This window comes from Curcuma longa, chromosome 4 (assembly GCF_044706935.1).
Source record: "Curcuma longa cultivar G26 ecotype Majalengka, Jawa Barat chromosome 4, ITB_CL_G26_1.1, whole genome shotgun sequence".
NCBI lineage: Eukaryota > Viridiplantae > Streptophyta > Magnoliopsida > Zingiberales > Zingiberaceae > Curcuma > Curcuma longa.
In genome coordinates, this window is record NC_133864.1 from 9,262,781 (window position 1) to 9,277,078 (window position 14,298).

The 14,298-nt window shown below is 36.1% G+C and overlaps 2 protein-coding genes across 4 annotated transcripts; both read left to right on the forward strand.

Moving 5' to 3' along the window:
- The first annotated feature begins 2,051 nt into the window (after positions 1–2,051).
- LOC141827781 (uncharacterized) lies at positions 2,052–11,872 on the forward strand. 3 transcript variants are annotated; one of them, XM_074715105.1, is made up of 9 exons: positions 2,052–2,262; positions 2,336–2,558; positions 4,223–4,378; positions 4,464–4,530; positions 4,605–4,682; positions 4,791–4,912; positions 10,480–10,556; positions 10,838–10,984; positions 11,057–11,872. In XM_074715105.1, the coding sequence occupies exons 2-9, from the start codon at positions 2,368–2,370 to the stop codon at positions 11,692–11,694; spliced, it is 1,476 nt and encodes a 491-aa protein (XP_074571206.1). In that variant the 5' UTR covers positions 2,052–2,262; positions 2,336–2,367; the 3' UTR covers positions 11,695–11,872. The 3 variants fall into 3 exon arrangements, with proteins under 3 accessions (XP_074571206.1, XP_074571204.1, XP_074571205.1); XM_074715103.1 differs by having other exon boundaries at positions 10,838–11,872; XM_074715104.1 differs by having other exon boundaries at positions 2,339–2,558; positions 10,838–11,872.
- A 409-nt stretch (positions 11,873–12,281) lies between these two features.
- Positions 12,282–14,264, forward strand: LOC141826028 (uncharacterized). Its single transcript, XM_074713285.1, has 3 exons — positions 12,282–12,387; positions 13,785–13,836; positions 13,995–14,264. Exons 1-3 carry the CDS (start codon positions 12,294–12,296, stop codon positions 14,146–14,148), a joined length of 300 nt encoding a protein of 99 aa, XP_074569386.1. The 5' UTR covers positions 12,282–12,293; the 3' UTR covers positions 14,149–14,264.
- The last annotated feature ends 34 nt before the right edge of the window (positions 14,265–14,298 follow it).

Below are 14,298 nucleotides of genomic sequence, written 5' to 3' on the forward strand. Positions count from 1 at the left end.
TTTGAAAACATCGAAGACCTCATCAAATACTGTGAATATTTCCTAGATTATGGCATAAGTAAGACCATGTTGTACATGAAAAAATCTGATTGTGGCATTTTTTGAACTTAAAGTCAAAATTCATCAAATCTGGCCGTTTCTTGTAAGTTTCCACGGATGGAAACGTTTCCCAGCATTTCGGAAACGGGGACTTCAGTGTAAACGCCGTTTCCAGACAACGTAGGTTCCCATTCGGGCGGGTCAGATATGCATATCCTAGTGGATCAGTAATATACGAACATAGTTGTCAATAGAGCATAAGAGATGGTGGAGGGGGGTCACTGGTGTTATTCCTTTGGCGTACAGTGATTGGTCTGGGCGACTGGGTGTAGGCTAAGGTGGGGATTAAAGGGTTGGGTGATAGTTAGCCCAGACCAGTTCCTTGGTCAACGGGCTGGATACCCTTTGAGTTGGGTTCCCGGGCCTAAATTGTAACTGGCCTAGACCCTGTCGGGTCGGTTATGGTTCAGATGCTCTAACCGTAAAACCGATGATTTACTTATTGTGTGTTTTCGGGACATAACTGAGTTGGTTACGATGCAGCGTGAGTCAGGGACAGAAGCAACGATGTTAATTAAAACGTAGTTTTAAATGATTAAAACCTAAGTTTAAGTTCAATCAACTGTAACTTAAATAGATAACTTAAACATATTTTTTAAAATCCCAATTAGATTATCCAATTAAAATATAACAAAATTCGCTAATTCAACGGATTTGTTTTTCTTTTATAAACGAAAATTTATTAAAAAGATTTCATTGTCGAAAATCAAAATCGAGTCTTGCGAATGAGAGGCAAGAATCCTAATCAACTAGACTATAACAACTAACGTCTTAATTAATTATTTAATAACCAATCAATAATTTATTTTTACTATATTGCTATTAATTCTTTCAACTATTTAACCGTTTATTTATACTATACAATTTAAAAACTAAGGGAAAGAATAAAAGCAATTCTAATTATTGGGAGAGAATTTTAAATTTTTTTTTAACGATTAAGATTATTTAATTTTTTATTAATAATTACTATTTAATATTCATTATTCTCTAAATTTTATAAATAAAAAAATTCATTTCATTATTTTCATATCATTTCTCTATTCTCATCTTTCAATTCTAAAATCTTGATCATTTTTTACTTTGAATCTCTAATTATAATGAGATGAGGAAATTCATTATTTCAACATCAGAGAGGTGATAGCCAATTTACTGATGATAAATCCAAGTAAATTTCAACATCCAAGATATAAAGAAATACTGATGATGACGATACTTCTAAAGTTTTAAATATTCTTTTAAAATCATAAGAGATATGTAGGCAGATTAAATAAGTATAAACCCTTCTTTATATATATATTTTATAAATTTATAATTTTTAATTAATAATAATTGAATATTAGTGAATCGTGAATTGAACAGTTAAAGAACCGATGATTTTGAGCCGTCAAATCGTTGGTTTTGAACCCTAATTAGATCTAGACGATAGTAATTGCATGTCCTGGCTCATTAAAGTTCTCGAACATCATGATGTCACCCTTATAAAGTCCCCATGGATGACGCAGACGAGTATTCTAGTGGTAGTTCGGCAACAATATAGTAATGTTCGAATCTTCACGGATGCCCCCGAGATAAGTCTTAATGGATTTACCTCTTCATAGATGATCGAGAATTAATTATACAGACCACTAAAATGACGAATTTCACCTTTTTGTATAAAAGAATCTTCACGAATGCATGCCCATGGAAATTAATTTCTTCCCTCTAAAAGCTCATTCCTATAAAAACTCATTCATTCTAATTTATCTTTCTTCCATATCTTAGGACGGATAGTAAGGCATATGGGGTGGTGAGCGTTGTCGACCAGAGTTGAATACAGCAGCCGAGCAATATCCGTCTCCGTCATGATCAATTGAAGTTTCTCGATTTACTATCGTGGAGTAGATCATGTGGATCCTCGAGTGGCGGATGGGTGAGAAAACAGCGAAGAGCCGACTTGAGCCCAAGCAATTTGACGAACGCGGAGGCTCGATTGATGATCAACGGACACTTGCAGACTGGGTCAAGCAAGTCGATGCGCGAGGAGGCTCCTCCAGACCACCGACGGGAAGTTCGACATTTGGGAAGAGGAGACCGAGAGCTCACAGAGGCGACGCAACGATCTTCGTGATCGGGAGAAGGCAACCGTAACAGATCGGCTCGATGAGATCTAGGGCTTTATTAAAGGTAAAGCATGTAAATATGAATAAGAGGTTTTTGTTAAAATTATGAATGCTTAAATAATAAAGTTGGGTGGTAGAAGCGTGGGCGAGCGAGTTAGGAACCCCTGCGATGCCGCCGCGAAGGCGAAACCCAGTCCGTCGCCGGCCGAATGCGCCGTCCGCACAGGCGGTTGAAGCAGGAGTGGAGGCGGCTGCCGGTGAACTTCGCCTGGACATCCACGAATTGTTTTCCCACTACAACACTCTCTACTTCAACGATTCCCTCAGCTGCTGCGCCGTGTCTTGGTCCTCCTCCACCCGGTATTCGACAAGCTCCTCTCCCTCAGCGTTTGCGACTCTGATTTTAGTTATTCTGATCTCTTTACGCTTGCCTCCAGTAAAAGAAAAGTTTTTGTGGTCTTTTAACACTAGGGTTTATGATTAGAATCACTTGCCTCTCCCCGTTGATTGATAGTGCTCCTGGCACAGCTTGTTCCGCTTAGCTTCATTTTACAATTGATTTGGCCTCTTGTTTTCTTCAAAATCTTGTTTGTGTGGGGTTTAAGCAGTATAATTACTTATACTGTCTCGTTTCTATTGTGTTTTGACTTTTTCTTCTTCTCTTTTACCTGCGTTTTTATTATTTATTTAGAATCAATTTTCTTCTTTGTTTCTCTGCTTGTTTAGTGTTGTTTCTAGTATGAACCAAAAGATGAGTGATGAAATTCATTAAGCAGATGTAAAGACACTGGGATTTAGGACTCCAGAATGAACTGGTGACATTGTGACCTAAAAGTCAGATTTGTGATGGAGACATGAATGCTCTGTAGAACTAACGCTCCTTATTTAGGCATGAATTTATCATCTAACACGTTTTAATTTTTTTACTAATTTACATGTGTCTCCCCTGGACTACCCTACCTTGGCAGGATCCTTATGCATTGATATATACATAAAGCCCTTTAGAACTTATCTTCAAATTAGTTGTACTTGCTTGCCAATGTGAAGGGGTTGGGGAGACCTAAAGCTTTGTAGGATGCGATAAAGTAAGCTATGTCTACTATTAGCTTGATTGATATTGTTCTAGCTGTAGACAAAGGTGGGTGGATATCCATGATAGTTGCTGCAATTCAGTGTTCCCAAAGGTGACAAGCAGGAAAACATTCAAGGGTTATCCACATTAACCGCCTTATGTAAGAACCACAAATTACAGGCATAACAATGTCAGGACATGTATCCTTAAAATTACTAAAACTAAAAATTATAAAAATAAAAATATTCACATGGTAAAGATAAGAAGATATAAAAGCAAAAAAAATTCTTAAAGGGTGGAAAAGCTTAAGAATCTGTCATAAATTTCTAGCTCAAAAATCTTTACAATATATGTGGTTTGGAGTTTCCAAGGCATTGGAATAAGAGATTTCTGTATATGAGCAAAATAGGCAATTAGCATCCTAGAAATAATATAGAAATATTTGGTGTAGCTAACTAAACTGAAAAGCATTGTTTGAGAAATAAAAGGAAAATCCTCAGATGTTTTATTTCATTATCCATCATTCTCATTATTCATATTATCATCAAGGGAAGTCAAGGGGTAAATTTTCCTTTTCACATCTTTCAGAAACTTTATCTACAAGGGAAGCATCATAATGCTTCATGGTTACATGCCAAGTATCTACCTAAGGGCATTGAATGTTGTGGGCATACTAGGCGTTAGATTAGGCAAGCTCCTTGATTGCATTTCCACAAGTAGTTGGACATTAATCGTCAGTTTGCTGTTTTTGTTGTCGCTTCAAATTCTCTAGTTTAGTGTTCTTTTCATCCTAGACATCAATTTTTTCTGATTGTTCCTTCAGGCATTCCATGATTATATTTATTTTAACACCAGTTAGTGGTGTATGCTATACAGTTACTAACTGGAATTTATTTCGTTCAATAGATAAGATTGTTGAACAACTTTCTAATATTTTGATTGATTAATGCAGCTACATCGGCTACTGTGAATACTATAGCGGGGGCTGTGAGATATGCTTGTCTGAACCATTTTTGAGAACCCAATCTGTGTGTGATCTTAAGAATGCTCTACTACATGAGATGATACACGCATTCCTGTGGATCAAATATAATAATGGAGATCACAGGCAACACATTAGACTATCCCATGTTTAAATGCTAGTTCTAAATATAGTCACTCACATCATGTGCCTACTTTACATATATATACAGTGATCACAGTTCAAGTTTCCAAGCTACAATGAACTCCATAAATTCCAGTTCGGTTATGGATCCTCAGGTTTGTTAGCTGTATTATTTTAGATATTCATGTGGTTTTGTTAAAATCATTTTTCATCCCTATACCTACTTCAGAGACCAGCAGGGGGCTATAGCATCATGTTTGATCATGACTTACAAGAGCATCAGGATCTTAAAGCTCGTCAAATGAATGTAAACTAATCTTCTGTACTTTTCATTGAATCAAACTTCTTTATGAAATTTGAACACTAGATTCAGTGAACTTCATAGTTAGATGGATGTTGTCATTTTCTCTTGCAGTGTGAACTTGGCAGAAATGTAATCACATCAAACAGGAACAGAACTTTAGCCAGTGATTCCTCTAAGAACTTGTTGCCAAATCAATCTCTTGACAGTTCATTCATATCTTGGTACTGGAACAGGTAGTAGAATTACAGTTGAGTTTGCATGCATTTTGAGTCCATTAATTGAGTAATGATGCTTATTTTAAGACATCTTTAACTGTATTTCCAATGATGACTAATACCTCAATAGATGTACAACCAGAAATTTGAAGATTAGTGTTTGATTTTATTGAAAATATACATGTTGATGATATAGATAGATTGATTCTCACTTATTTATGATGCATTAGTTAAACCCTGATTTTCTATATTTGACTACTAGCCCGTATCTTTATGTGAAATACTTAGAAGTATATTCAAGAGCCACTCCAGTCGCAAATTTACTGCTGGTAGACTGGAAACTCATTCTATCAAAATAGTCAACACCACTTTCCATGGCAAGGCATGGTTGAAGTTGAACCACTTTTGACAAAAACAAATGACCATGATTTGAAATCTCATATCGTGCCGGGCGAAATGGTCGAAATTTAACATTCCGGTAAATAATTGAAACTCAATGCCACTCAGCACGAAGGTTCAAAATCTCGAGTCGTGTCGTAGTTTCAGTCTTTGATCGAAAAGATACTGTTCCAGTATTGTGCCGACGCTATGATGTATGGTGTTGATGGCATATTGGAGGTTGGAAGAAGAAGGAGATGAAACAAAAGGACACATTATCTCTATTGAGTGGTGAGTTTCGGTAATTTACCGTTTCGCCTAATATGATACTAGATTTAAAACCAGCTCGGCACGACAATACACCTTCCTATGTTTCATATCCTTCTTCAACTCCAATCTATTACCAACGCCATGCATCGAAGAAATATCAGTACGATACTAAAATAGTTTTGTTTTTAAAACTTTGGCATGACTCGAGATTTTGAACCTTGCAAGTGACAAAACATAATTCTATAATATATCATTAATCATGGTATATCCATTTGTGCAATGTCAATGCTTGAAATTGCAGATCATGAAAAAGATCAAAAAGTGATTTAATTTAATAAATGTAATCAAGTTCCAAACAAGAACTTAGATACTCAAAATTTTAATTTGCTTTTCTCGCAATATACTTCATGAAGAAACCAGTATTGCAAGAAGAAATTTTGATAGGTGTTAGGTTCTAAACTTCAAATAGAATCCTAGAACAAATAAGTTCCAAGTTCAGTGGCAATGTTTGTGCTCTTGAGAGGCTATGTGGTAATTATGCTTTCTCTTCAACACTTCCAAGCTATGTTTTAATTAAAGTAAAGCAATCAATTTTTCTGTTTCATAATTAAAGCAATTTGAAAATTCTAGATGACAAACAAACTTGGAGCGCAATTTAGGAACTTAGGTTCTGTTTCATGTTTTTCAATTTTTATTTTTAAATTATCAATTGTTTATTGCTGATCTTGTGCTATTTTGAAGATATGACTCTAACAAACAAATCAAAGATAATTGATGTCATATGGGAACATTGCAAGAAAGTTCTAATGGAATGAGATTGGAGTCCAAGTCTATGGAATTTAATATTGGTCTGTGTTATCAAAATAAAAAATTATCATGCCGGAACAAGAAATAAAGTTGCAACTTGTCAAATTTCAGATATCAGAAGTTAGTTTTTGAAGATTCTCCATGGGGTGAAAAAAGATTATGATGTTGTGAGGGAATGATTGAATGAACAAGAAAGTGAAGTGCTAGTTGTAAGCAAGAAGTCAAAGGAATTGATGCTTTTGTGCTAAAGGGAATTGAATCTTTAACTGGAATGTCATCAAATAACAATGAAAAATTACAAAGAAAAGAGTCTTTAAATCAAATATATGCTGAGGTATCTATGATTATGCTTTACCATTCAATTTGATAAAGAGCATGTTGTTTATGGAAATGTTGAAATTAGTGGGAGAATATGATCATGGTTTGAAGCTTCCTTTTCATGGCACAAGTTACTTTTTAAAGAAATAGAAAGATCTTGTCTCTGAAAATCTAAAATATAAAGAAGAATACAGAAAGATGTGATATGCTATAAGTATGACAGATGAATCAGTAATAGAGGTTGTTCTTTTGCATTTTTTATTGCAAATAGTTCAAGTGGTATTTTTTCTGATCTATAGATGCATCAGATGCAATCAAAGATGTAAAGTAGATTTTTCAATTACTTCATGAATTGGTTGATAAGATAGGTGAAAAAATATTGTTCAGATTGTGTCCAAAGGTGCATCTTATTGTGTAGCTGTTTGAAAGACTTGGAAGAAAAAAGAACAAAAAATATTTTGGTCAGTGTATACTACACCTTTCTTACAGATATTGAGTAATCTTCTTTTCTTTTATGATATCATTTTGAAGGCCAAGCGAATTTCTGTGTTTATTTATCTATATACATTGGTACTCAATTTGTATTAAGAGATTTACTTAGGGTGGTAAGCTAGCAAGATGTGTTATGATTACATTTGCCACATCATTCCATACATTGAAGAACATATTAGAAAAGAAAATGACTCTTAGGTCAAGGTTTGCATATCAAACATTGGATAAAACTTCTCTTTCAGGCCCACTGGAAGGAAAAGAGTGCAAGATATTGTATTGAGTGATTTGATTTGAAATCAATGAAGTTCTATATATGTGACCCACTTATAAAATCCTTCAACTTGTGGACGATGATACTCAATTAACTATGGTATTTATCTATGAAGCAATAGATAGAGATAAAAAGTAAATTACATAAAGGTCTGAATGCATTGAGGTTTGATATTGATGTATCTGGGAGATCAATAATACACGTGGGGATTTATATATGCCTCTAAATGTAGTAATATATTATTTTGGTCTTAGGTATGATTTTATTTTTTTAGTTTTACTTTCTCATTTATTATATCATTATAATTCATGATTCTTGTAACATTATTCGATTCAAACAGGTCTACGAAAAATATCCAATATTTTATTTTTTTATAAGTTGCTTGATCATTTCACATTAATTATAAGTTGCTTTTCTACATACCATGTCACTAATTATAAACTAGCTATGTGTTTTCTTGCAATTTAGATTTATGATTAAATTATTAAATTTTATATTTTGTACATTTTAATTTTATTGGTTACAGTGTGAAATATGAAATGCTTCATTGCTTCTACAACTTTTTTTGTATAATTATAACATTTTTTTTATGATCGTAAACTTATTTTGTTTGATTAAGGATGCACTTATTATGAATACATACATATATATTAATATTAGTCATGTTTAATTTAATTTATTTCTCCTTTCTATTTTAATATCATTTTAATGTCAATCGTATAGGCTCCTGCCTAGGTGCCTTTCTACTGCTTAGGCACTAGGCAATGGGCCTACTTCCTATTGCCTACATTGTGTTCTTATATTTCAAGATGTGAATCTAACTATATAAGCATATGCTAGCTTTTTTACTCGCATTGCCCCAAAATAATGTGAGAATATCTTCTTATTTTCATCACATTCGGGGTTGTTTGATGAGTCACTTCTAGGCTTGCCTTCTAGCTCACCCTTTACATTTGAGGTAGCAGGGTGGTAATGCTCTGTTGTATTTACAGATGTTCATAGGTCTAAATATTCTGATCACACTAATATATCTTAAAGAAATCACCATTTTGATTAAACTGTGTACTTTACAGCTTATCATGTTTGAAGGTACAAAATCCTGAGCCTCTGCACTTTTGATAGGGGTGTAATCGAACCGAGCCGAGCCAAATAGTAAGAGGCTCGAGCTCGAGCTCGATTCGTTTTTCCTAAGCTCGAGTTCGGCTCGAGTTCGATTCGAGCTTTAATTCTTAAGCTTGAGCTCGGCTCGTAATGAAATTAAATAGTTCGCGAACGGCTCGAGCTCGGCTCGAAAAAGACTCGTTTTAAAGTTAAACGAATACAGTTCGAATACAGTTCGAATTTGGTTCGAAAATAGCTCGTTTAAAAATTAAACGAGCTTAGTTCGAGCTTGGCTCGTTAATATATAATATTTATAATTCATGTAATATATATATATAGAGAAATGATATCCCGCGCGACTCATCCCTACGCGATCCCTGCGCGACCGCCGACCCCCGTCCACTTCCGCCGCCGTCGCGCCGCCGTCCGATCACCGCCGGCCACCGGACCCGGACCGTTGGATGCGCCACTCGCCGGCGCACATTCCGGCATCGGATTCTGGCCGGATTACGGTCGGAATCCGGTCGGAAACAGGACACAGCCCACCGGCCACTGTCGGCCGAAAATCAGCCGGATTCCGGCCGAATCGCGGCCGGAGACCGGCCAACAGACGCGTTTTTTCGATTCCGGCCGAAATCGGCCGGAGACCGGCAGCGGTCGACGCGCCGGCGCCGGGCGCGTCGACCGCGGCCGGTCTCCGGCCGTGATTCGGCCGGAATCGGCCAACAGTAACTGTTGGTCGATTCCGACCGAAAATCGGCCGGATTCCGGCCGAATTCGGCCGGAATCAGGCCACCAGTCCTGGCGCCGGTGAGTTGCGAATCCATCGCCGCCGGTCCGGTGGCCGGCGGTGGCCGGACGGAGGAGCGGCAGCGGCGAGAACGTCGACGACGCAGAGAAGCTACAGTGTTTTTTCGTGATGAACGGCGTGGATTTTTCGCGATGAACGGTCGGGATCGCGTGCGCACGGGACGCGTTTTTTCGTTCGCGCAGGATATCAAACTCGTATATATATATATATATATATATATTCGTGAATCTCTTAATAAACACGTTTGTGAGCCTTTAAATGAACATGTTCGCGAACACGTTCGCAAGCCTTTAAACGAACATGTTCGCGAGCTCACGAACCAAATACTATTAAGCTCGAGTTCGGCTCGAAATACTATTCGAGCTCGAAATCAGGCTTGAGCTCGGCTCGTTAACTTAATCGAACGAACTCAAACGAACTTTTTTTTGAGCCGAGACTCGAATAGCTCGTGAGCAGCTTGGCTTGTTTACACCCCTAACTTTTGATTAAACTGATAGTCAACTGGCTATATCTATCCTGCTTTTCTCAAATAGTGTCCTTGCTACTTGTATTCCATGTTAAATTTATTAATTTTTTTATAGAAATTTTAAATTTGTTTTGTTATTAGTGACTTCTGTTTGTTTTTTAATTTGAACTTATCAATATAATTCTTTTTTCTATGATGAAAGGAGAAGAGAGAGAGAAACAAATTCTTAACAGCAATAATCATTTCCTTAGAATTTCTTCTAATTATGCATTGATCTAGTTTAGTCAAAAAGGGTGAAGATAATGGTGGTATTCAAGAACCATGAGTACTAGTATAAATTTGTAAATTTTTGGGCAATTATGTTAGTCACCTCAAATTTTTGTATCATCTGCAGCCAAACCAAGTAGGGATTGCAATTATGTTAAATTCTATGTTTGCAGTATGTGCATCTTATTAGATATTTTTGGAAATGGCCAGTTATGCAAAATTGCTTATAGCCAGTTGCTGAAATATTTTTAAATTCTATGTTTGCAATATGGGCATCTTATTAGATATTTTTGGAAAGGGCTAGTTATGCAAAATTGCTTATAACCAGTTGCTGAAATATTCTTTCAATTAGTGACATTTCCTCCTATAATTAGTTAAAAAGCTTTGTTCTCTTGATTTTGCAGCAATAAGGAATTGCGTTCTGGGATCTCCATCTCACCAGAAGCACCTGAATCTAATTACGAAAAAATCAACTCAAATGGTGAGTCATCTGTTGTATACTTTCCTAGTGGTTTTGCATTTTCTTGGCTTTGGGATATAAAACTTGTATATTATTGCTCATGATTTTTTATGACTTTGAATTCTGCCGTTGTTATTTCTAGAGGGATATTTAATGGTAATCTGGATGCTACCATTCTAATATTGAACTAATTTCACAATAAATGCTAGCATTTCCATTAATTTTTCCTTGCGTCTGATAAAATTTTGTAAAAAATATTTCACAAAACAATGTTCCTATGAACATTCTACTTAATATTTCAGCTGAAGAGAAGTGTGACAAGACGGAGGACATGAAAAAACGATTGCCCTCTCGGGTTGGAGCTCGCAAACAGAAATTGCATGACAAAGGACAGAAAGCCACACATACTGAAGAAAAAAATAGTTTAAAAAAGTATTTCAATTCTTCAGGTGAAGTAGCGCAAGCTTCTCTAGATATATCTTTTGATAGGCATGAATCTCAGGCGCAAAACAAATATGGAGAGCTGGAAAACATTGAATCTCAAATGGGGAAGAGTGTGGCCAAAAAAGTCCCAAAACGTCAAAGAACATCAAACAGGAAGCATGTGTCTACTCCCTCAAAAAGAAGAAAACAGGGAACCTCTGAAAATGGATGCACAGTTATAATTCCATCATTAGGTTATTATGAAACTGAGGAAGATGATGACTCAGAACCTCTGTTAAATAAAAGGTCAGAAAGGAGGAAAAAGAAGAAATTATTGGATAGTCTTTTGCGTCAAAGTGCGCAAACTGCAGCAACTGATGGGAAGACTCTAGCTCTGATAGGTGCCAGTGGAAATGGTGGAGATCAAGATGTTGATAGTTCTGTAATTCACACGGAGGGTTGCCATAGCACGCCACCCTCTGAACTTGTGAAGGATGCGCATGAAGCACGTCTTTGTCTCTTTCAAATAGAGAATAAATTAATACACGCTGAAGATCCTTATGATGAGAAACCTCCATCTATGAAGCATGCTTCGTTGCCCTGCCCTGCAGATGATGAAAATGTGGAATCAGGAGCTTTTGAAGATGAATCTAGTGATGTGAGGCTTCAGAATGTTCCACGCAAGAGTACGACTCCACCAAATTCACCAGATTTTGTGTATATCTCAGATGACTAAAGGTAATGCTCCTTTTGCCAAGCTCTGTTTTGTTTTTGATTTCCTCTGAGGCATACTAACCCCAGTAGGCAATCTTAGTTGAACCAACTTTCGGGCATTTGTTATGTTATTAGCTTTTTGTTCGCCCCAAAGCGGGATATACAGAATCAAACTTCAATCCTGAAAAATTGTTACTAACTTGTCTTTCATGTGCGCAATGATAGAATTTCAAATCACTGTTGCATTTCTTGAATTTTCAAGCTTTGTCAAAACTATCATAATTGAGTCACCGTCACACTTGATAGAGTATTTATTAAGGAGAATAGTTAAGTCAAAATTTAATTTTATTAAAAGTTATCTAAATAATAATTTTTAAAATTAATTGAAACTTTTAAAAAAATTTAAAAAGTTTATTAAATTTTTATTAAGATAATAATGGTTTTAGTTAAAAGTTTGTTAAAAAAAATAAAAAAGTATCCTTTCATTTACCGGAGGGCCTTTTATCGACCTATAACAACTTTAAAAAAAAAAAAAGTTTGAAGCGCCAATATATGTACTATTATACGCAGCGGCTTTTTCATCGTTGTGTCAGTTTCGCTTCGCTTCAGGCACCCGCCGACATGGAGCAACTCGAGATGGAGGACGCGAAGGCGATCGATATCAGCTCGTCTCCTCCTGCCGAAATCCAGTCCCAGATCTCGTCTCTCATCTGCGGTAGGAACTAACTCTCTCTTGCGTACTCCTCACGCCATTGTTTGGCTCGCCTATCAATCTGAAATGAAAAGGGTACTTTGATTCTTCTAGTTCAGAGTTGATCGATACGGTGTTCGTATAGATAGATTACGATAGTTTTAGCCCCGGATTTCTACATGCCGATTCTGGTGGTAAGATATCCACATGGACGACTTCTTTATCGAAGATTTTGGAGGTTAAGCAAGCCGATTTGGTTTTGATCCTTTAATTAACGAGTCCAGTTCAATGGCCATGAGTAGAGAGTGGCAATGCAGAAGATGCTTTGGGAAATAATTGCCCGATTGATTAGGGAGATTTTTGAAACCTTTTTTTGTGTGTGTGTGAAAAGATTTTTGAAATGTTTATGATTTTGCGAATTTAGGTTTCCATTGGCTCATTTGTGAAGTGCTAAGTAATTTAGTCATATTCTCTAATTAAGTGGGATTTTGTCTTCTCCAAGATATCCTTGGTAATTAATAGTTCATGTAAATCTCTGCTGATAGGGGGATTCATTGTCGATGCAACGAATCCATGTCCTTGGTGATTAGTAGTTCATGTAAATCTCAGCTGATAGGGGGATTCATTTTCGATGCAACTAATCCATGTGTTTCTCTTTCATCTTGATTCATGTCCTGGGTTATGATGTTTCTTATGTGGATGGTATTCCAAATCTGCATTAGCACCTGGAAAATGCCACTCCAACTTTTGGGCATCAGTATTTTAAAGTGTAAAAGAGTTTTCCTTTTGAATGTTTTGGCGTCATACGTCAAAAAAAAAAAAAGAAAAAAAGGAAAAAAAAGGCCTGGGCATTAGCAATGAAAAAGGAAGATGTAAACAAACTGTGAACTAGAACATTTTTATCTTTTATCATTTACCTATAGTCACATTTTTGAGGGCTCTAGCGTCTGCTTAACATTAATATGAAGATTTTGAACTCTCAGAGCTACTGAATCTTGTAAAATCTCAAGTTGATCTAAGAAATTCATATTCTAACCCAACAAATCCTTGATGCTTTATGTTGAAAATCAAATTAATTGAGATCATTTGTGTATGAAGACTAAATTGTGGATATCAGGGACCAAATTGAGGATCACTAAAAATTCAACAAAGTCAGACTTTGGGTATAATTCTACTATTAGCCATACATCAAACTTTCATAGAATCTCTTGCACTGCTATCATGTGTCTGGGAGTAAATATGTTTTTCAACATTAATTCTTTGAAGGATATTGACTATTGAAGTCAATTTTGATTTTTTTGTATTTAATAGTAGATCTTTTGTCAATCAACATTTGTCATAAATACTCTTTCATGTGATAGTTGATTCACCAGGGGCTTAAGATTTCAAATGGATTTACTTGACACATTTTAACCTTACAGAGACATGGCAACAAGTTCAGGATGCAATGGAGAGCGTGGTTAAAATGACTAGGTGAGATTTTTTATCTGCATGTTTTATTTTTAACTATAAAAGCAATAAACTTGACTCACTATTAATTAATAGGACCAATACATGGATGGTTCATATTACTCGCAACAAATATTCGCTACATATTCAGCCTTCACTAATAAAATTTATTTGTACGACAGCGAGATTGAACAAACATCCGCTGAGATAGCGGAAGAGATTGAGAAATGCAAGGAATCTGTGGAAGTTAGGAGTAAGGTACTGGAGGAAGAAAAAGAGAGTCTTCAGCGAGCAGCTCTTGCTGTGCTGCAGATTTTTAACCCTGACGCCATTTAAATGCTTTGCATCTTTTGTTATTTTCACTAAAACGACGGTTAGTGGTAAGTACAAGTAAAAGGCTTGTCATTCTTAGCAGTGATGGATTAACCACATCTGAAGATAACTGTGACAAATTTTCCCCAGCTTCACTTGAAAATACATTCTTGT

What these genes read in the sequence shown, in the direction of transcription:
- LOC141827781 (XM_074715103.1), top strand. Translation starts at nt 2,368, where the DNA reads ATGCCGCCGCGAAGGCGAAACCCAGTCCGTCGCCGGCCGAATGCGCCG. An exon ending in TCTTGGTCCTCCTCCACCCG is followed by an intron (nt 2,559 to 4,222) that starts GTATTCGACAAG and finishes TGATTAATGCAG; the next exon opens with CTACATCGGCTACTGTGAAT. An exon ending in ATATCTTGGTACTGGAACAG is followed by an intron (nt 4,913 to 10,479) that starts GTAGTAGAATTA and finishes TTGATTTTGCAG; the next exon opens with CAATAAGGAATTGCGTTCTG.
- LOC141826028 (XM_074713285.1), top strand. Translation starts at nt 12,294, where the DNA reads ATGGAGCAACTCGAGATGGAGGACGCGAAGGCGATCGATATCAGCTCG. An exon ending in GATCTCGTCTCTCATCTGCG is followed by an intron (nt 12,388 to 13,784) that starts GTAGGAACTAAC and finishes TTAACCTTACAG; the next exon opens with AGACATGGCAACAAGTTCAG. An exon ending in AGCGTGGTTAAAATGACTAG is followed by an intron (nt 13,837 to 13,994) that starts GTGAGATTTTTT and finishes TTTGTACGACAG; the next exon opens with CGAGATTGAACAAACATCCG.